Below are 23,436 nucleotides of genomic sequence, written 5' to 3'. Positions count from 1 at the left end.
CTGTACCCTGAGAGGTGAGTCTATATGCCTGTATGCAGAACTATACTGTTTTACAGTTTTAGACTACCTCCTCATCTCTTATTCTCTCCCTTGTTTTTAACTGATATCTTTTTCCAATTGCTTTAAAATACATGTAATTAACTCTGTGTTACATAGAGAGTTCAGTCTATAGTGTGAGAGAGATGAGAGAGAGAGAAAGAAAACAGAGGAAAAAGAAAAAACAAGACTGACAAAACCAAACCAAAAGGATATACACAGTAAAAAGTAACAATAGTTAACTGTCTCTCGACAATCAGGTCAAGGATTCTTGAGGACGTTAGCTCTGAAAGTGACTGTTTCGCTTCCATAGCTTTCATTTTAGCTGTGATTTGTGTTCTAGCTAAAGTGAGAAGACACCACATTGGCAATGGCAGAAGTGGATGCAAGGAGCCGGTTAGGAGGATCCTGCTGTAGGTTGAACCATAGTAGCAGACGTGAGGCCAGGTCAGTAATCTGTTAATCTGTAAAATGTTTGTTTTCTTGCCAATTCCCATTTTACAGATAGGAAGACCACCTTAAAGAAGTTAGGTGATTCATTCATGGCCACAGATCCAATAAATAGCAGCTCCGGGTTCAAGCCTAGCCTTCTGATCCTGGTTTAAAGTGGCAACCACAGTACCAGCAGTTCTCACCCTTCTGTTTGGCACACGAGTTTGCGTGCATGGTAGACACACATTAACATTTGCCTCTATGTAGTTCTCAAGCAAGAAAGCAGATCTGAAGGCAAGTGAATTAGCAAATGGGGTTATTATATAGGCAACCATGATTCCCCCCTAGATCATTTAAAAAAAAGAAATATTTGCAAATTTATTCACCTAACTCCTATTAGTGACAAATCTCTCTAAGCCACAGCTGGGTTCTGAGCTTACACCCAGCTCTAAGCTATTAATATTCTCCCTCAGCCTCCATATTGTGATGAGGCACAGGGGAAGGTTTTTTAGATTTATTTATTTATTTGAAAGGCAGAGTTATGGAGAAGGAAAGGCACATACACACACACACACACACACACACACACAGTTTTCCATCCACTGCTTCAATTCCCAAATGGCTGCAACAACCAGGGCTGGGCCAGGGAAAACCCAGGAGCCAAGAGCTTCATCAGGTCTCTCACAGGGGTGCAGGGGCCTAAGCACTTAGATCATCTTCCACTGCTTTTCCAGGCACATTAGCAAGGAGCTGAATTGGAAGTGGAGCAGCTGGGACATGAACCGGTACCCATATGGGATGCCAGTGTTGCAGGCAGCAGCTTAACTTTACACCACAACGCCAGCCCCAAGGATTTTTTTTTAACACTCCTAACTCTGAGTGAGACTCCGTTCCATCCTCCCAAGGAGGGCATGATGGGAAATCTCCCTTGTGCTCATTTCTGAAGTGACTAAGGAGTCTGCAGGGTGTGTATGTGGGTGGTTAAGAAGAATGGCTGAAGACTTGATGAGCTGCATCTGTATAACCCTCTCAGGTTATAAATTTCCAGGTGACTCTATCTGAAAGTTAAGTTTTGTTGGCCAAACCTCCTATACCATGAAGTTCCCTCCTCTTCTTTTTTTATTGTCCAACAGTCCCTTCCTCTTTCATTCTCTCTCCCTCGATCTCTCTCGCTCTTTTCCCTCATTATCCCTCCCTCCCCCTCTCCTCTCATCAACTGTCCTTTGAATTCTACAGTTAGAGGGTTTTGTGGTCCTCATCCAAGCGAATGTACCCACAGGCCAATGGATACATAAAATATAATAATATTTCATGGCAGATGAGAGTGTAGAAGCCATGACTGCAGATGTAGGATGACAGCCACATAGCCCTGTCCTTCATCCTCAAATAGGGCTGCTCTTCCCAAAGAATTATTCTCAGAGACATTCTCTTTTCTACAGACAAGGCCATGGAGAGATTGAGGAGAAGTTCACTGGGTTCTGATAATGGAACAATTTAGGAAAACACCAGATAGGCCTCTTTACATATACCCTGGGGGCTTTGTGGCAAGCTCCTTGCAGGAAACCAACAACAGAGGCATAGCAATGGAATCCTGTCTGTGCAGGGTTCAAAGGCTGCAGGCATGTGCTGTCCCAGACAGCACGAAGTAGGAGTGGGTTGGTGAGAACACAAGAGGCTAAGGAGGGACTCCAGGGGAGCCCTAAAAGACCCCAGGAACCACCCACCAGGTGCTTTCCCCAGCCCCCAGAAATCTCCCACAGCTTTCTCCTTTCCCTACCCCACCAGGGGATTCGAATCCCTGAGAGACAGAATGGGTTTCACTTTTCACTCAGCTCATATCCAGAATGGTGAAAGAGGGACCAGAACAAAAAGAATCCTCAGAGGGAGCCTGGAAACCTCCCACCAGCAAACTCTGTCCACATAGCTGTCTGCATGGCCGAGATAACATCACTCTCCTGAGGCTGAGCGGAGTTCTTGGCCCAAGGAACAAGGAAACCACAGCACCCACAGGAACCAAATATTCCTCTTAAAACACTTAGTGTTGGGAGTTCAGCTCACTGAAGACTGGAGCTATTTTCTTCTGGGGGAAAAATGTCATCCACAGGGTGGATGTTTGGCCAGGCTGTTAAGCCACAAACTGGGATGCCTTCATCCCATGTTGGAGTACCTGGGTCCCAGTCTTGGCTCTGCTCCTGGTTCTAGCTTCCTGTTAATGTATATCCTTGGAGGCAGTGGTGATGGCTCAAGTGCTGCCACCCCCAAGGGAAATTTAAATGAGTTTTTGGCTCCTGGCTTCTGTTGTGGGCATTTGGGGGATAAACCAGTGGATGGATTTGAACTGTGTGTGTCTTTCGTTCTCTATTTCCCCAAAAAATTAGTAAATAAAATTCAAAGAACGAAAGTATTCAATTAAAAAATCAAGATGCACTCAAAGTCATTCAAACTCGTGAGCCCTGAGAGCGTTTAGTGTGAAACTGGGAAGCCACTGGCCTATGGTGTGAGGCAGGGGCTCACAATGCAGACCCATTGTCCGTTTGGTAGACATGAATGCAACTCACTTACCTTTTCTAGGATACAGCTTCTGGCAGAGCCATTTTCTTAGGACTATCATTGTGACTATGCAAGTCAATGTGACGATGCAGGAAGGGAGGAAAATGTGAAGCAGTGAAGTCGTAGGGACCTCGGGTCCATCGGAGCTGAGTGAAAGGAAAAGCAGCAGAATCCCATTACATGGCAGCCCAGAGGTAGGCCAACACGCTGGCCGTACGAGGGGGTTATAAGCAAGGAGGTCAACTTGCATAGAGCATTTCCATGTCAGGCAGTATCCTAAGTGCCCTGGGGGCCGATGCTGTGCTGGAGCAGGCAAAGCTGCCGCCTGCAGTGCCAGTATCCAACATGGCCGCCAGTTCATGTCCTGGCTGCTTCACGTCTGATCCAGCTCCCGGCTGATGCACCTGGGAAAGCTGCGGAAGATGGTCCAAGCCCATTTGGGGAATGAACAAGCAGAGGAAAGATTCTCCCTGGCTCTGCATCTCTGTAACTTTGCCTTTCAAATAAATAAATCTTTTTTTAAAAAAGTATTAAGTGCTCTGCACCTACAAGTACTAGCTCATTTTTCCCTCACCATAACCCTCTCAGGCAGGCTCTACCATGATCCCCATTTACTGGAGAACAAAGTGAGGCACAGAGAGCCTGGGAGACTTCTCAAAGCTAGACGTGAGGGGCCCGCATTGGGGCACACTGGGTTAAACTGCTGCCTGTGATGCTGGTAAAGTGATCATGTCTACATACATATCAATAATTTTTTCATCTTCCTCCCACACTTCCTCCCCCTTCTCATCATCCCCTCTCTCTTTCCAATAGCCCCTTCTCCCAGAAATATCTCCCCTTCAAGCACTCACAGTGCTTAGAACATATACCATTAATTATTCCATTTTAAGGATTCTTTTGGAAAAAAACCCCAGAATATCGTAGGTAGTGGTAATATGCTAAACCCAGCCATTCATGCCTTAGTGTGAATTACAACTGTGGTTTGTCTTGTTTTGTGAAGTCCTGGGCCTGAGAAAAATGATGAATTTACTAGGGAGGTAAGTGGCATTTGCAGGCTGGGAGGCCACAGTAAGAACAAGGATCTCAGGTTGATACAGGGCAGGGCTGCGGGGGTCTTCACAATAAGGAGACCAAAGGGTGCCTCAGCTAAGCTGTGTCCTTTCAAAAGCCTGAATTTTGCCTCATGGAGGAACTCTTCTGGAGTAAACACAACAGGCTGGACCAGGGAAACTGGGCAAAGCTGCTCAGGAGGAAACGTTAGTCCTGCCAGCTGCCTTCCCCCGCTCCGTCACGGGGCCATCTGAAACCGCAGCTGAGAAGGGAAGAGACCTCATAGTCCTGGTTCCTCTTTTCAGAGTGGAGGCAGTAAGGCACATCAATGAGTCTAGCCAAAGTCTTCCCTGTTAAGTCAGAGACAGAGCCAGGGTGCAGATCTAGATCTGTTTAGGCGCGTAGCTCAGGCTCCCCAGAAGAGTGCAGTGAACACTAAAGAAGAAAAAGATATGGAAGCAGGCTGACACATTGGATAAGCTGTGTTGGTTACAACATGCTCCTTTACTTCCACGTAGTTCTAAGTGCTTACTGCATGCAGCACTAGGAGCCAAGGAGAACTAGGCCTCTCGCTGTCCCCTTGTCCTGTGCAGGTTCCTTTAAAGCCCCTTCTGCATACAGAAGCTCCACGTGTCACTGAAGACCTTCCAAAGTTGAACATCCAGCAGGACACCAATCTGCCCAGATGACAAGTGTTCAGGGAGCAAAGGTTCTCTATGAGTCATCTCCGGCTGCGCTATAGCCAAGCACCTGCTATGTGGATGCCAAGAAGGGCTGTGGGGCTGGACTGTTTATGTAGTCCACTTAGCTTGATCCTGCTTGCAGTTAGCTACCTCACGGCAGTGGCAGAGTGCTGGTTACCCCTTTCATACGCTCACCCTTCCTTCTTTGTTATTAGGGTATTAGCAGAGAGCGCATCCCAAGCCTCTCCTGCAAGTGATGTGTGGCCAGCCATGGAAGATAAGTTCGGGTCAGGAGAATGGGTCTTGGCTTTAAGACACTGGACGTGTCTGCACCACTCTTTTGCCTTTCTGGGGGCTGACACATGGACTTTTCAGTGACCCAGCTTTTCCAGTTCAATGGTGATAACATCCTGGGGTTTCACAGAGCAGTAAGGACGTAAGAAGCTGGGTCACTGGATACAGCTACTTAGCTGCGCTGCACCATCTTCTCTCTTGGCAGATTACCTGGAGAGAAGAAGACTTCCCAATTGTTTGAGTCACTATATTTTTGGGTCCCTTCATTATGGGAGCTGAGCCTGTATCTTAGTACATATTCTTCTCAACAGTTATATAATAACCACACGCTCCTCAACCATTATACGATGAGGAAACTGCCAAGATACTTGTCTCAGCCCTAGACAGCCCTGTGTGCTCATAGGAAGCCACACCTCTTGCTTGGGGCACCACATTTCTCCCATGTTCCTCCCCTTTCTGAGTGCTAAGCACTGTGCACGCACATTTTATTTAAACACCACAGTAATCCTGTAAGAGATCTACCATTATTTACCCTCACTCTACACCTGGAGAATGACTCTAAGGATGGCTAGGCAGCTCTGAGAACTGGTAGGCAGCAGAGAAAGGACTTGAACTCCAAGTCTGTCTGACTTCAGAGCCATGCTCTTTACCAGTACCTAGGAGAGCTTCCATTCTTTGCTGGCCCCACAAGATCCTCTTAAAAATTATTTCCGGGCTCCAGTTCCCCTGTCTTTCCTAATGAAAATGTAGCAACAGGAACAGAGTAGAGTTCTTTAGAAGGAAAATGATCTCAGTTCTCCCTAACTTCTGACTGAAACCTAGGCTGTCCAGTGATCCATTCTAGCATTGCCAGAACGTCTCCCAAGCCCTCAGCGCTCTGCGCTTTTGTTGATCCACTGACTTCCAGAGAAACCTGTGGTGGGTCACAGCAGTCAGCAGTGGGCAGCTCAATTTATGAGAATGAGTAGAAAGGGAACATTCATAACTTGAAAATGCCTTTGAGCACAGACGCAGGAACTTGTGGGAGTATGTGTGACTCTGGTTATTTTGTTGTTGGTATTTATGCTGCAAACCAGGATACCATTTGACTGCTTGGGTCTGGCTGCCCACGGATGGCTGAGATGATGGGACTGGAATTGTCCTTTGACTAATATCAATTTGACATTTATCGAGCACTTATAGGCAGAGAGCTCTGCTTTGGCTTTAGTCTGGATATAAAGACTCACAAGAACAATGAAAATACAACAGTGATAGATGAAAAGGGACAAGCATAGTCGCAAGGTCACCAAGCAAATGACACAAGTAACAGTTCCAAAGAGGCAAGATGAGGGGTAAACCCATTGTGCCCTGGGGATGCCTGAGTGGCCCTGCAGGGAGGGTGGGCTTGGAGCTGGTATTCCACACAGAAGAAACAGCAAAGGTGGCACAGAGGCAGGAAAGGAGCAAGCCAGTCCATGGAGGATGTATGGGGAAGAGGCGCTGCACCGGGCAGAGGAGCCGAGTCAGGGAACAGTAGGATGAACAAAGCTGGGAAAGATGTGTAAAACCAAGCTGAGAATCTTTAAGAGCACAGAGATTTCCCATATCCCTGCTGGCCTCCATCATGAGCAGACCTCATAGGCCTCCTCATGGCTGTTGACTCTTTGTCAGCCAAGTTGGCTCCCGCAAAGAGAGGCACCAATTCCCTCCATTCTCAACTTTTCATAGCATAAGGCTTCCAGAGAAGTGGTCATTCTACAGTCATTCACCCACACACTTCATCACGCAGGAAAAAGCACTGACAGGACCGGAGAGCAAAGGGTGGATCCCAGTTACTTCCGGATGCCTCTTAGTGCAGGTCCCTATTTCTCCACAGAGGCTCTTATGTAAGCGTCCTTGCAGATAGCCACATCTCACCCAAAGCTCCAGGCTACGATGGCTAAATTTAGCTTACACAGGAAAGTCCATGAGACAAAGGACAGTTGAGTAAACAATTCCAAGGAAAAACAAAGTCCCCTGGGATTGATACTGTTTAAGCCTCTGAAGCCTTAGTATGAATTAGTTATAGCTCATTTTTCATGAGGGACAAGTCTGGTGGTCTTAGTTATGATTAAAGGGGGCAGAGACAACTTTGAAACACCAACATGCCAAATGTGCTCTTTGCCCTAAAATTGTATGTTTCTAATGTTTTATCAAGCTCTCCAGCATGACTTCTCTTTATTTCCTTGCTGCATCATAATAATTCAATTAGAAAGAAGTTGGCCTAACTTCAGTGTTGACATTGGGTTGGGAAGTATGAGTAGGTGGAGAGACAGGAAGCGGGATGGACAGCAACACAGCTGGCTGCCTCTGAAAACTGTATCAGGGAGGATTTTTTTTCCAGAAGAAACTATTAGGAAAGTAATGAAGAGATGGGTATTTGATGACTTCAAATTTTCTGAGTCTGGTCTAAGGATTAGCATCAATTCATGAAAAATTCTCCCTTAATCTGATGCTCCAACTGATATTCTGTCAGCTTATATCAGCAACTTTGCTAATGCGCTCTTCTATGAGGGTACTTCAAAAGGTGAGAAAAATCTATGAGACCCATGCGTAGTTTTTTTCATCATGTGCACTTTTCCATGAGGTTTTTGAAGACCCTTTGTATGCATGGGCTACAGAATGTCTGGTACCAAACACACTTATTTTTAATTTCATTTTTTACAAAGATTTGAAGTACCTTATACTTTAAAAGTTTATTGGAGAGGCAGACACACATGCAGAGAGAGAGAGAGAGAGAGAGACTCCACTCCTATCTGCTTGTTCACTCCCCAAGTAGCTAGGAGCACAACCAAGATCTCCCATAATTGCTTGAGCCCTTACCTTTGCCTCCCCGAATCTGCATCACCAGAAGCTGGATCATTCGTCAGAGCTGAGAACTGAAGCCAGGTACTTTGATGTGGGAGGGGGCAGCTTAATTGGTGTCTTAACCTCTAGGCTAAATGCCTGCCCCTTTTTCTTGTCTTGCTCTCCTGTCTGTCACTTCTGTTTCCTGGGGTCACCACCTATTTACCTGCAGGCCACACAGGTCCTATCACAAGCTCTGTCTTGCTTTGCTAAGACGAAGGAGAAAACGTGAAATATAAGACAACAGCTTGAATGTTCTACAAGGCCAAATGTAATCAGTACTAGGGATTGTGCTTATTCTGAGATCATATCCTTTCTTGAAAGAGCAAGCAGAATAGTGACACTCCTTGAAGATCTCCATGACCTGTGCCCTAGAACCTGTGCCTCCTTACCTTTACACAGCAAAAGGAGTTTTGCTGACAGCTTCCATTAGGGACCTTCCAATGGGAATATTACCCTGACTTACCCAGGGGGGCATCTAGAATAGTAACAGCGGTACTTAAAAGGTGGAAGAGGGAGGCAGAGGGTTAGAGAAAGATGTGCCAACAGAACCAGAGGGTTGAGTGGTATGATTGCTGATTTGAAGGAGGAAGGGGCCATGAGCCAAGGAATTCAGGTGGCTTCAAGAAGTTGGAAGAGACACAACAGTGGAATCACCCAGAGCCTCGCCACACCTGCCAATCCTTGATTTGAGCCCAGCGAAATCCAAGGTGGACTCCTTACCTCCAGAAGTGTAAGACAGTAAAGCTGTGTTGTCTTTAACCATGAAGTTTGTGATAGTATGATAGAAAGGTAATAGGAAACATATACTTGGTGATAAAATTACCTGTCTCTTAGGAAATGATTTTGATGCTATGTGATAACTATTTTTACTTGGCAAATAAAAAGTTATCAGTCTCCTGACACTGTTTTAAATTTGGATGGTGTATGAATTCCATAAGTACGAAATCCACGTCCAAAGATATCCATCAGCACTTTGAAGGATTCTGTGATACAAGCTTTCCTGGCAGTACCCCATAAGCAGTCAACGGTAGCAAAGCAAGCAAACTAATGTGCACCCTGACTGAGGCGCTGTTCATGAATCACCAAGATTGGCTCTTTTGCTGGAAATTTCCTGCTTCTCCAGATCCATTCTCCACACTTCAGCACTCCACTCTGAGCCCTGACAATTCAACCTTTATGCTTCAGTGGACTCCCTTGCTCTCTGACTTCCAGCTGGGTTCAGCCAAGAAGAGGCATCTTGGAGATTAAAGGGTGGTAAGGGGATGTAGTTGGGGGCTCACTCAGCTTCCAGGCTTTGCAGTTGCTGCAGTCAGCAGCTAGGACCACAGCTCTTAAGGGTGCTTTCTTTTCTTTTCTTTTTTAAGGTTTATTTATTCATTTATTTGAAAGTCAGAGTTACACAGAGAGAGAGAAAGGTCTTCCATCTGCTGGTTCACTCCTCAGTTGGCCGCAGGGCTGGAGCTGTGCTGATCTGAAGCCAGGAGCCAGGAGCCTCTTCTGGGTCTCCCACACAGAGGGCCATCCTCCACTGCTTTCCCAGGCCATAGCACAGAGCTGGATCGGAAGTGGAGCAGTCAGGACCAGAACAGGCGCCCATATGGGAAGCCAGCACCACAGGAGGCAGCTTTACCCCCTATGCCAGTGCCGGCCCTGTGCTTTCCCTACTGTTGCTCTCCTGGACTAGTCCAGGAACCTCTCTCTCTCTTTTTTTTTTTTTACAGGCAGAGTGGACAGTGTGAGAGACAGAGAGAAAGGTCTTCCTTTGCCATTGGTTCACCCTCTAATGGCTGCCGCAGCCGGCGCGCTGCAGCCGGTGCACCGCGCTGATCCGATGGCAGGAGCTAGGCTTATCCTGGTCTCCCAAGGGGTGCAGCGCCCAAGCACTTGGGCCATCCTCCACTGCACTTCCGGGCCACAGCAGAGAGCTGGCCTGGAAGAGGGGCAACCGGGACAGAATCCGGCGCCCCGACCGGGACTAGAACCCAGTGTGCCAGCGCCGCAAGGCGGAGGATTAGCCTAGTGAGCCGCGGCGCAGGCAGGAACCTCTCTAATGCTGGAAACTTCTCCCCCAGTGTTTACACCCCAGTGTCTCACTCCCTTTGGTAGTTCCTCCATATTCTGATTACACCTCCCAAGCAGCCCTTTTACTATACACTCTTCAGGTGCTTTATGAGAGTGTGGCATCTTTTTCCAGCCTACCCTCTGCTCTCCAGAGCTGGGGAGAGGGAGGTTGCTCTTACTTGAAGGGTCAGTGGTGGCTAAAGTAAGTTCCTTCATGCCTGCATTCCAGAACACACAGCTGGAGTTTCTGCCAGTGGTTTCAGATGCAGAACGCTAGTGACCTGGGAGGGCCTTTGCGGGGGGTGGGGGGTGGGGGTGGGGGGTTGGGAGAGTGGGGGGGTGGGGTGGGGTGGGGTCCTGGTGTGACAATTGTTAGTGAAATGGTGCTTCTAATCTCTGGCGCCATCTTAAGCCCCAGGAGCCATCTTGGGCTCTGGCCTCTGTCGCCATCTTGCACAGTAAGCTTCAGTTCTAAGCCCAGCCTGGCTGGCTAGAAGCCAGGTGACCAAATGGCCAAAACACAAGTGTCAGCTCCACCCCTACCCTAACAGGATTCACTGCTCCCACTTCCCACCCCCTGCAAGACTATAGCAGCACCTGCTTCCCTCATACGTGCTGGCTGGCTTGCTCTCTCTCTTGCTCTCTTGCTCTGTCACCCTCTCCCTCCTGCCTGTCGGGTCTCCCCTACCCGACAAAAAACCTTTCCTTTAACTTTGGTGTTTGGTATTTTGTGGTGGCCTTGCGACTGGTGCTGGTAGCAATACTCATTCAACCCGGCCACTTCTGCCAGGGCATAACCTCCAGCCTGGTGCGTGAGTGCCACCTCATTTGTCTCCAGGAACTTTATGACGCATCTATTTTCTTGGAAGAAGCTGGAACACAAAAAGAAGAGAAAGGCTTTCTTTCCTGATTCCTGTAGAGCTCTGTACTTAACGCCCTAAAAAAATGAACAAAATGGTCAACGTCAAGTAAAAAGGGTTTTCATTTCTAAAGCACTTTCTGTATCCTAGATATATTGTTTTACATTCACTCAGTAATTTAATTCTTATGAGAGAGGCCATTTTTGATATTTCCCATATCTGTTGGGAGTGATCGCCGAAAGATAAAGCACTTTTCTCAGAGTCCCGAGGATACACTGGTGGGTCCCAACCAAAGGCACTTCAAAAAGTACATGTGAAGTGGAATTAAAAGGTAAGTTATTTTGGCGCAAAACAATTCTGAAATGCATACATAGTGTCTTTATCTTCATAACAGATATTTCTGATGAACTCCTTGAAGACCCCTTCTATCTGAATATTGGAGGATTGATTCCAGATCTCAACAGTGCTCTAAGGCACCATACTCTGTGCCTTCTGACAATATTGCAAATTATCTCACAATTGGAGTCTGTAAAAAGAAGAGAGCATGGATAAATACAATCACCAGTGTCGCTCCCCCTCTTTGTGGAGGAACGACATAGGACCCTGCGTTGTTCTTTCGTCTGCTCGGCCCTCCCCGGGTTTGCTGCTGGTTCTTCCCGGGTTGGCTACCGTCCCTTGCACCTCCGTGGAAGGGCGGTTCCCCCTGCCACTTTCCCCACTTCCGCGGGGGAGCGGCACACCACCGGCTGGCTCTCTCGGGGGCTGCTCAGATGTTCCTCAGGTGTTCTTGGTGCATGTTGTCTCTCTCCTCCTTTATAGTCCTCTTCCACCAATCCCAACTCTGCTACCCACACGCCGAGTACGCTGCTCTCCTCCAATCAGGAGCAGGTCCTACAGTTTATTGGTTGAACTGGAGGCAGCTGTGTAGAAGCTGTTTCCTCCTCTCCCAGCGCCATATTGTGGGAGAGCAGATGCATAGAATAAGTCTTAATTCCAGTAACTTAATCTAGTCCGAGTTGCTCCCAGTTGCTCCCCACACACCAGATAACCCCATATCACACTTTATTCAATATCTTTCAAATACCTACAGTAGGAAATTGACTTTCTATTCACTTCCTCTTCTCCTCTGTTCTCTGTGAGATTAGGAAGAGAAGAAGTAACAGATAATGTCTATAAATAGTGAAGAGCTGAGCATATTTACTATATATTTCTCATCAACACACACACACACACACACACACACACATACTTCTGTGCAGTAAATGTTGAGCAAATTAATCAGATAGCATTCTTTGCCCTTCAGTGAACTGAGAGCTAAAACAGACAATGGTAATATTGAGAGGGACAGGAAAACACAAGGACAAACCAGCTCATAATCTTAGATAATTGTTTTTTTTTTTTAAGATTTATTTTATTTACTTGAAAGATAGAGTTACAGAGAAGAGGTAGAGACAGAGAGAGGTCTTCTATCCACTGGTTCACTCCCCAGATGGCCGCAAAGGCTGGAGCTGCACTGATCCAAAGCCAGGAGCCAGGAACTTCTTCTGGGTCTCCCACATGGGTGCAGGGGCCCAAGCACTTGGGCCATCTTTTACTGCTTTCCCAGCCATAGCAGAGAGTAGGATCAAAATTGGAGCAGCTGGGACTAGAACCGGCGCCCATATGGGATGCTGCGCTTCAGGCCACAGCGTTAACCCACTGCACCACAGATAATTGTTAAATAAATATTAATGCCATGTATAGATACTAGAGAGTATGAACAGTATAACCTGTTGATTTTTGGTGAGGGGAAGGGGAAATGAGCAGCACTGGTTTTCATTGGGTAGGAAATATTTCGTTAAGAAATAGAATTTCAATATAATCTTTGATGGTGAAGTAATATTGACGTAAATGCACATGAGTGATGAAACTTTCTTTTTCTTAAAAAAGCGCAGTGGGGGCTGGCACTGTGGCATAGTGGGTAAAGCCACCGCCTGCAGTGCCGCATCCCATCTGGGCGCTGCTTCAAGTTCTGGCTGCTCCACTTCTGATCCAGCTCTCTGCTGTGGCCTGGCAAAGCCGTAGAAGAGGCCCAAATCATTGGGCTCCTGTACCTACATTGGAGACCTGGAACAAGCTCCTGGCTCCTGCCTTCCGATCGGCACAGCTCCGGCTGTTACGGCCAACCTGGGAGTGAACCAGCAGATGGAAGACCTCTCTCTCTGCCTCTCCTTCTCTGTGTGATTCTGCCTTTCAAATAAAAATAATAAACAAATCTTCAAAAAAAAAAAAAAGTGCAGGGAGCATTAGTGGGTGAATTCAGAGGTAAGAGGGCCAGATAGCAGGAGCTGACTGGAGACTTTGACCTGGGCTATGGAAATGATGGGCAGCTGGGTGAGAGCCCTTCAGCCAAAACAAGCAGCAAGGTCTGAAGGCACCACAGCACACGTCCTACATGCTCACAAAGATGCCCTCACAGCCCTTTCTCATTTGGGAAGTGAATGAAAGGATGCATTTTTCAACAACATACAATGGGGAAGCTGGACTGTGGCTGGTATTCTTTGGAAAAGATGAGTACATTTTAGAATTTTGGAGGTGGAAGTGATCTTTAAATTGTTCAGCTTCCTGCTCAGTGAGAAATACTTTCTTCAGCAACCCTGCTAGATACTCCCCAAATGGCTGCAACAGCTGCGGTTGGGCCATGCTGCAGCCAGGAGCTCCATCCGGGTCTCCCACATGGATGGGAGGAACTCAGGTACTTGAGCCATCATGCACTGCTCCCCAGGCTCTTAGCAGGGAGCTGGACTGCAGATGGAGTAATGGGGACTCACACTGGCACTTAACACGTGATGTGGGTATCCCCACTAGCAGCTTAACTCACTGCACCAAAATGCCTGCCCGACACAGGGTTTTAATGCAGCCTAAGGTCATCAGATCAATTTTGCTAGGTGTGTGATTCACTGCCCAGCTCGGCTGGCTGCATCTCTGTTCTCCAGAACAGATCCCTTGGCACCTGAAGATTGCATCCAGTTGGCCAAAGGCCCTCCATCACCCTCGCTGCTCTGCCTCAACAACCACTAGCTCTTCAGTCTGTTCCAGTTCCAATTAACCATTTACCACGCTCTGCACAGGGTGCGTGCTATGTGGGCCCTGCTCTGCTTGCCCCAAACACATCCCTCACTGCTACTTCTTTCCTCTGCATTGCAGGAAGATGAGTCTCTGTGAGCTGTGTTTCCTAGGCTCCTGGGAGCCAGTGGGAAGCAGAGCAGGAAAACTGGCAGGGCAGGTTGGAGGAACAGCTTCTCCCCCTGCTCTCGGTTATGGCAGCGCCTCCAGCAGCAGGTGCGTCTCTTCCCTGGTTCCAGCAGCCACTGGACAGGCCCACTGGGTTCCAGTGTCTGTCAAGGGACTCAACCCCCTGGGGCTCCTTTAACTCTGCCTTTCCCCTCTGATTTCGTGGTAGCAGCAGATTTCTGCTGTTGCTAAATGCTGACTTGCTTCTCTGTTCCCTGGTGGACTTCTCAGTCTCTGGCATTAAAATAGCTACTACTATTTTCTGCTTTAGATTTCCACAGCTTTAAATGACATCTGTTCCTGTGGTTGACTCTGCCATCTGAGGCATGTTTCTGGCAACACCATCATTTCTGACATAAAGATAAACTTAGCTGCTTCACCATCCCAACAGTAAACAAGGCGCAAAACGGAGTGTTACATGCCTTTGTCTTAGAGAATCCATGCAGGTTTCGAATAATCACTAAAATAAACCTCTGAGGACTGCTGCCAATTGATCTGTCAGACAGCAGGTTAACACGTTGGTAATTTCCAGGAGGTTTTCCCCCTTTAAAATACAGGACACTGTTTTTGTGACTCCGGATTTCCTTCCCTCATTTCACCAAAGAATAAGAGACACCAAGAGCAGAGACGCTGCTGCAACAGCCGACACTTTCCCTGGTTCTAGTGGCTTCTCTGTACAGCCTTCTCTTCCTTCCTCCCCGTGCCCTTGGTCTTCCTCTTTCAACGGTGAAGGCCATTCTAACGGGAGTCAGGTTGCCTCTGTCCTGCACTCCCTGCGGCTGCATCCATCCTCCACGCACTCTGTTGATTTGGAGCACATTGGTAAGCTTCCGCCCATGTGCACATCTGCTCTTCCCACTCCCTGTCTCCCAGCCCCGGCCTTCTGGCTGGTTTGGCCCTTGTGTTGTTAGTGCCTGCTCAATGCCTGTCTAGGATCCTTTGCCAAGGCCTCTCCTCTACCCAGCTGCTCTACAAGATGTAGGGCCTCTCTTCTCCTTGCTCTGGCGATGCTATGTGGCCATCATCAGACAGCTCGCTCTCTGGCTTTTTGTCAACAGTAGCCCTTTATCACTGTTCCTTCTAGATTCTAGCCATGCCATTTTTTTGGTCCTTTTAAAATCAATGCTCTTTTCATTTATACTTAATGCTAATTATTTCCTAGACATCAAAGAAGGGGTCATAAACCTGTTTTCGAGGGTTCTGCCAGAGATTACAGGCTACAGGCATGCCCTTCCTCTAGCCCTACTTCATTGATGGAAAACCTCACCGGGGTCCTAGGTCTTCTCTGCTTCCTTCAAGACCTCAGATTAGGGGAGAATCCTGAGATGATGGCCTCCACCCAGGGTGTTCGTGTGTGTGTGTGTGTGTGTGCATGTGTGTATTGCCCCGAAAGAATTTTGATGCAGTATGTACCTTCTCACATAGTCTTAGAATTCTTCATACTGGAAAAATATGTAATATTTAATATTTTGTAGATTTTTAGCAAATAACTATTTCTCTCTTACATATGTATCTACTGGCAGCCAAGGATCAAAGAAGGTATCTTTTATGCACAACATCATTGATTAAAAATACATATAAAAATGCTCTAACAGAGTTTTAAATTGTTAATATTTTGTTATTTTGAGAAGCAGAGAGACACAAATAAAGAAACCTTCAGCCTATGGGTTCACTGCCCAAATGCCCAGGGCCTGGGAATGCAATCTGGGCCTCCCAAGTGGGTGGCAGGGGCTCAACTACTTGAGCCATCACCTGCTGCCTCGCAGGGTGCACATTAGCAGGAAGCCAGAATCTGAGCAGACCCAGGACTCAAATTAACAGCCGCACCTAAGTCATTCTACACCCTGAAACTCACTTCTCATTCCACTTTGCATACAGAATTAGATTTTAATGCAATGTATTTTTATGTGTGACAGCTCTTTAGCTGCCTATCTCTGCATTTTTATGACAGAATATTTATAGCTATTAAAATTAGATTTTTTTTCATGTCACTGAGGCATTGATATTTAAGTTCCGTTATTTTTAGCACAGTTGATCAAAATAAAGTATTATAGTATTGGTAATTGTTACAATAAGATATAAAAATTCACTGGTTACATATCTCTTAATGGGATACCCAGAGCTTTCTTTTTAAAATTGTTCATGATTCTGAAGACACATATGGTTTGTGGTTAGAATGAGGCTATGTGGTAGAATGCAGCATCAATTCTATTTCTTTTTTTATAGCTATATTGGGTAAAGATTCTGTTCCTATGACTAAGTTAATGGAGATGGTTGCAGCTTTGTTACAGCAATGGCATTCCACTGAATGGCACAATATATACGGCAAAATTACTCATTTTTATTATCAGCTGTTACCTATATGAGCATATTTTTCAATTTTGCTGAAAGCAGAGCATTTGATATCATCTGACTTGCAAAAGGACTTATTAGTCATGGCAATTCAATACAGCGCCAGTGTTTCCCATCACTCTTTCCTGTAGCACTATGGTACACGATGGAGCACCCTGGGCCAATAAGATCACATTCATGGTAGATGAAAGGTAGGCTTCAAATGAAGTGGGAGAAAGCAATAGTAAAAGAGGAAGTGTTTCAGGGGAACCCCAAGGGCCTTGCCTGGCAGGCACATTCTCAGGCTCATCAGTTTTGGGGAAAAGAACTTGGGGAAGGGGAGGATCTAAAACTCACTTCCTGAAACTGCGTGTGCTCACCCACACCTTGGAAAGTCTTTGGGACCCCCATTCTCCCCAGGTTGCTGACCACTGCTTTAAGGAACACATTGCCCCACACCTGAGAAATCCCTGGCGTAGGTGAGAAAGCGGGCAGGGGCCTTCCCAGGAAGGAGTGGGGAAGAGCAGGGCGGCTGGTCCCCAGGGCAGTGTTCAACTAGACATCAGCTGACAAGGGGCTGGTGACTTAGGGTGGTAGAAACTCAAGGACATGAGGGGATCCTGAGAAAATGCAGCCTTCTTTCCTCACATGAATTGGGCTAACTTCAATGTCCTAGAGTTCCTGCCAGCTGATACCTGGATGTAGAAAATGTAATAAAAACAGAAAGCAGGGGCCAGCACTGTGGCATAGTGGGTAAAACCACCACCTGCAGTGCCGGCATCCCATATGGGTGCTGGTTTGAGACCCAGCTGCTCCTCTTCTGATCCAGCTCTCTGCTATGGCCTGGGAAAGCAGTAGAAGATGGTCCAAGTCCTTGGGCCCCTGCACCCACATGGGAGACCGGGAAGAAGCACCTGGCTCCTGGTTTCGGATCAGTGCAGCTCCAGCCATTGTGGCCGTTGTGGAGTGGACCAACGGACAGAAGACCTTTCTTTCTGTCTCTCTCTCTCTCTCTCTCTGCCTCTCTGTCTTTCTCTGTGTAACTCTGACTTTTTTTTTAAGATTTATTTATTTATTTGAAAGTCAGAGTTACACAGAGAGAGGAGAGGCAGAGAGAGAGAGGTCTTCCATCTGCTGGTTCACTCCCCAATTGGCCGCAATGGCCAGAACTGCACCGATCCGAAGCCAGGAACCAGGAGCTGGTTCTCCCATGCGGGTGCAGGGGCCCAAGGACCCGGGCCATCTTCTACTGCTTTCCCAGGCCATAGCAGAGCTGGATAGGAAGTGGACAAGCCGGGACTAGAACCAGCGCCCATATGGGATGCCAGTGCTTCAGGCCATGGCGTTAACTCACTGTGCCACAGTGCTGGCCCCATCTGACTTTCAAATGAATAAATAATCTTAAAGAGAGAGAGAGAGAAAAAGGAAACAGTGACATCTAGGCTAAAAGTTTTCCTGGTGACTCATTGGTGGTTGAGGAGTGAGGTGGTCACTGTCCCTGGAATAATTAAAAACCTTAAAACCCAATCTCTAGATATCTACTATATGCCAGGCACCATGTTCAGTTCTGAATGCTGATTTCCTTTTTTTAATGTTTTCAACAATCCAATGTAGTAGGTGCTACTACTGTCTTCCTTTTACAAATAAGAAAAACATGAGGTTATAAAGAACAAAACCACACACCCAGCGACACAGGTTAAAAAGTATTCGCCTTTGCACTTCTTCTAGTTTGTCCTTCCTTGTACCAAATCGTAGTCACATCATTGCTGCCAACGTGAGCGGTCTTTGGGGTCTCAATCCACTGACCCTCCAGGAGGCAGAATGCATCCTGAGGTCTAGTGAGTGCGACTGGGAGGGAGGGGTCGGGATACACTGGCCCAGTGGAACAGAATGTTCACTGAAGCCCGGGAGGCACACGCCAATGAAACACTCCTTCCCAGAACAAACCAGTGTGGGGAGGTTCTCTTGGGACATAGGTTCTTGGTTTGTGTTGAGGTAGAGAAACCCTGAACCAAGAGGAATGTGGCAGCTATGGAGTTAACCAGGCTCTACTTTTCTGGACCACAGCTGCTTCGTCTGCAATAGATGGTGCTTGGACTTCAGCAACAGTGTTTGCCAAAGTTTTTAAATTTAGTATGACTCAGAGTAAGAAAAAATTTTACACTATAACCCAACATACATACACACATACTCCCCTAAAACAAGAGTTTACCAAACATCACCCAGTCCTACTGTGTATGCTCTCTGATCTATTTCTTCTATTTCTATTCACTCACTTTTTTTTTTTTTGGAGGGGAAACCCATCCACCTTGTTACTGTTCACTAAAATGATATTTTAAACAACTATGGCTGGTGATGGCTTAAAAAAAACTCTGAACTAGGGTTAAGCTGCCACGTGTGATGCCTGCATCCCATATGAGAGAGCTACTTCAAGTCCTGGCTACTCTGCTTCTGATCCACCTTCGCGCTAATGCACCTGGGGAGGCAGCAACAGAGGGCCCAAGTGCATAGGGACCCACCTCATGTGGGAGACACAGATGGAGTCTCTGGCTCTTGGCTTCAGCCTGGTCCAGCCCAGGCTATTGTAGTTATATGGGGAGTGAGCCAGTAAATGCAAGCTCTCCCTCTTTCTCTCTCTGTTGCTCTGCCTTTCCAATAAATAAATAAATCTTTAAAAAGTGGTCAGTGCTCTAAAAAGTAGCAACTCTGGACTAGAGGAATAAACTACTGAAAAGAGTAGCCCAATGGTCAACTTGCAAATATTCCATGGAAGAATTGTGAATTTGGCAGTTTACCTTTGGTAACCCCACCTTTCTGGGACACATTTTCCTGTCTTCCTTCAGCCTAATTTCTGCAGTTCTAATTCCTACTGATCCTTATTTCAGCTACTTTATACTCAGATATCAAAAATTATTAATAGAGCTGGTGTTGTGGTGGTCAAGTTGCTGCCTATGATGCCGGCATCCCATATCAGAGTGCCAGTTTGAGACTCAGCCGCTGTCCTTCTAATCCAACTTTCTGCTAATGCACCGGGGAAGATGGCCCAAGTACTTGGGGCCCTGTCACCTCCATGGAAGACCTGGATGGAGTTCCTGACTCCTGGCTTCCGCCTGGCCCAGACCTGGCTGTTGTACCCATTTGGGGGAGTGAGCCAGTGGATGAAGATCTTTCTTTCTTTGTCTCTCCATTTTTGTATATCACTTTGCCTTTCTAATAAGTGAAATAAATCTTCTTTTAAAAATCATTGCTGAGGGCCGGCACCATGGCTCACTAGGCTAACCCTCTGCCTGCAGCGCCAGCACACTGGGTTCTAGTCCCAGTTGGGGCCCTGGATTCTGTCCCGGTTGCCCCTCTTCCAGTCCAGCTCTCTGCTGTGGCCTGGGAGTGCAGTGGAGGATGGCCCAAGTGCTTGGGCCCTACACCCCATGGGAGACCAGGAGGAGGCACCTGGCTCCTGGCTTCGGATCAGCACAGCGCGCCGGCCACAGCTGCCATTTGTGGGGTGAACCAACGGAGACCTCTCTGTCTCTAACTCTGTCAAAAAAGAGAAAAAAATCATTGCTGAGCAGGCGCTTTTGTTTTTTTTTCTGAAACACCTCTATCTCCTTAAAACCATCCTTTCAGTTTTTTGAGCTACCTTCAATGGGTTATTTTTATTTTTTTTGGCAGTGTTATTGGATATCAGTCTGTAATTTACATATGCATTACATTAGCCAAATACCCCGATATGTCCATCTATATCTTTTTTTTTTAAAGATTTATTTATTTTACTTGAAAGTCAGAGTTACGTAGAGAGAGGAGAGGCAGAGAGAGAGAGAGAGAGAGGTCTTCTATCCACTGGTTCACTCCCCAGTTGGCTTCAACGTCTGGAGCTGTGCCGATCTGAAGCCGGGTGCGGGGGCCCAAGGACTTGGGCCATCTTCTACTGCTTTCTCGGGCCATAGCAGAGAGCTGGATGGGAAGTGGAGCAACCGAGACTAGAACCAGTGCCCATATGGGATGGCTTCAGGCCAGGGTGTTAACCCACTGCGCCATAGTGCGGGCCCCTCAAAGGGTTCTGTTACCTGCAGCTAAAGCAGGTCCTCTGCTAGGGAGATGCCTCTATAGATTCCAGACCCTGAAACCACTCACCTTGACTTTCAGAGTCAGGTACCTGTAGTATCAGGAGATGCTGCAAACAATGAGGCAGCGATACTGCCCGTCACCCTTCATTTGGACTTGGACTTGGGGGATGTGGAACAGCGCCTTCCCCGGGGCAGCTGCTCCTCCAACAAAGTAGCTCTTTCCCTGCTGGAGGACAGTCTCATTTTCCACCTTTTGCAACTGGCTTTTATTGCTTCAAGTACCACGTGATCTCCAGTGTCAAAATCACGCTCCAGGGCCACATGGCTGCTGCGGTCTACCCTGTATAGTTCCTTAGGGGCTGTCACTGTGAATAAAGCTGAAAAGAAAATAAGACATTTTTGCCACTGTCTACCTTACATTTTAGTTCTTACAGGGAGGGAGGTGGGACTCTTGCACCCCCATCTTCTGCCAAGATCTGGGGATTCCCCTGCAACCCTTTCGGTCCTCTGCGCCATCCAGACTGAGCTGGAGGAGGGGCTCCTCTCTCCTCAGCGAGCCCCACCCATGCAGCTGACCGCCCTCCGCTCCTCCCAGAGTGCCCTGGCCAGAGCTTCTGATGGAGGCATGGTTGTCAGTAGTATCTCTGCCTCCTCGCCTTCATCCTGGGGTCACTGCCAGTCATTCCTCACATGACAACAGTTTCTCCTTGTGACTTCCCTATCACTATGTTCCCAGACCATTGGGCAAAACGTCCTCACATCCTATCATCCAGACTCATTTTCTTTTCGCAAAAATATTTATTTGAAAGGCAGAGTCACAGAGAGGCAGAGGCAGAGAGAGAGAGAGAGATCTTCCATCCACTGGTTCACTCCCCAGATGGCCACAACGGCCGGAGATGTGTCAATCCGAAGCCAGGAGCTTCTTCTGGGTCTCCCACGTGGATGCAGGGCTCTGAGGACTTGGACCATCTCCCATTGCTTTCCCAGGCCACAGCAGAGAGCTGGATGGGAAGTGGAGCAGCCAGGACTTGAACCGGTGCCCACATGGGATGCTGGTACTGCAGGCGGTGGCTCCACCTGCTATGCCGCAGCGCTGGCCCCTGGACTCATTTTCTTTTATCCAGAGGGATAAACTTAGATATTTTCTCTGTCCAACATCACTCTCCCTAGCCAGTAGAAATAATAACTGAGGGGGCATCATGGCTCAGTGGGTTAAGTCGCTGCTGGGATTGCCTGCATCCCATAGTGGAGTGCCTGGGATCCACTCCCACCTGAGCTTCCAATCCTGCTTTCTGCTAATGCACCCTGGGAGGCAGCTCACATACCTGGGTCCTTACCACCCACGTGGGAGACACAGACAGAGTTTCTGGTTCCTGGTTTTGATCTAGACTAGCCCTAGATGTTGTGGGCATTTGGGAAGTGTACCAGCAGCCAGATCTCTCCCTCTCTCTTTCTCTCTCATTCTGCTTTTCAAATAAATAAAATATAAACAAAGAAACTGTTAAGAGGGACTGAAAAATGTTCTTACCATTAAGAAATAACAACTACCACCTGTCAGGCTTTCACCATATGTGAGGCATTCTGCTAACACAGAAATGTCTCTTTCCAGAAAGTCAACAAGGTAGGCAACGCTGCTACTTTTAAGAAAATGAAAGTGAAGCATAGAAAGTAACTCAGCCAAGACTGCACAAGTCAGGGTGAATACTTTGCTATTACAGGCATTTCTAAGTCCCAAAAGATGTGAGCCCCCATATAGGTAAACCCACCGTGGATACCTCCTATTTTCTCTCAGTAAGAGGAAAGGGAAAGTGGAATGAATATTTAATGCCTACCTACCCTGCGCCATCACTGTGCTAAGCACTGTGTAACTTTATCATTTGATCTTGAAAACCCGATTAGGAAACATGTGTTATCGTTACAGTTTTCCAATTTGCCAAGAGAAGTTTTCTCCAGGACATACAGTTAAAATTAAAATTTAACATACAGTTAAAGTTAAAATCCAGAGTCAATCAGATGTTTGACTTTAAATCTGTAGTTTCTACTCTAAGAGTAATTCCCAAAACATGAGGCACACACTGCAAGAAGTGTGGGAGATGACTTTAGGTGGGGCAGAATGAAAGCCTAATTGGAGCTGAATTAAAGAGAAATGTAAGCCTTGTTCAAGTCTATTTCAATTCTTCAATGACATATAAATTTTGATCAGAACCCCTACATCTGAAACTGATATTTTCCCTTTTAATTAAACAGGAAGTTGCCAGGCAGATGATAATGTCTAAGTAGAATCTAATAACATGGCTTTAGTTCCATGGCATTTAGTTTTGTTGCCATTCTCTCTCTACCAGTACAAATAATACTAGTTTCCCACCTACCAAAGGGCACCTTTTTTTGTTAAAAAATAAAACCTGGTTGATTTAAATAATTCTGTAAAAACATAAGAGCATAAAGCAGTGACCATACATGGCAAAACTAGGGAAGCTAGTGTTTCTATGAATGAAGCATGAGGAACTATAAAATGTTGCTGCATCCATCATTAATGAAAGATATTCATTACAAGGGAGGTGTAAGAAGATTTTGAACTAGTTCCTGAGCCATCACAGATATAATTAAACTCAGCAGAGCTTGCTTCATTTATTCAATCAAATCATATGTTCAGCAGTCAATCATACATTGTAAGCATTAGCTATTTTCAGGTTATTTCATTATAAAATACAATGGGAGAAAAGCACAGACTTTAATGACAGAGCACCTGGGCTCCAATATTGGCTGTGTTAGGATCAGGAACCCCTTGGCCCAGAGCCATCACTTCAGCTCTGAGTCAGCCTCTTCCTCAGGTAAGTGATTTTCAATCTCCCTCTCAGTACTGGGGTCAGAAGTGGACGAGGTGCTACGTGTGGTGTTCTGGGGGCTGAACTGGCAGGCACACCACAAATGAGT

General features: G+C 46.8%; 1 protein-coding gene across 1 annotated transcript in view; it reads right to left on the bottom strand.

Annotated features, from left to right (window-relative positions):
- PDCD1LG2 (programmed cell death 1 ligand 2) overlaps positions 1-21,129 on the bottom strand; it is a 36,542-nt gene extending 15,413 nt beyond the window's left edge. Inside the window, 7 exon segments of the mRNA XM_089306716.1 lie at positions 3,031-3,171; positions 10,160-10,228; positions 10,231-10,265; positions 10,631-10,911; positions 20,570-20,691; positions 20,694-20,915; positions 21,066-21,129. Coding sequence (XP_089162842.1) covers positions 3,031-3,171; positions 10,160-10,228; positions 10,231-10,265; positions 10,631-10,911; positions 20,570-20,691; positions 20,694-20,915; positions 21,066-21,129 — 934 coding nt within the window.
- Positions 21,130-23,436: the final 2,307 nt, after the last annotated feature.

This window comes from Oryctolagus cuniculus, chromosome 1 (genome assembly GCF_051225735.1).
Source record: "Oryctolagus cuniculus isolate XC-2025 breed Fujian yellow rabbit chromosome 1, ASM5122573v1, whole genome shotgun sequence".
NCBI lineage: Eukaryota > Metazoa > Chordata > Mammalia > Lagomorpha > Leporidae > Oryctolagus > Oryctolagus cuniculus.
The sequence above is the reverse complement of the archived record's forward strand: the minus strand, read 5'-3'. Positions and strand labels throughout refer to the sequence as shown.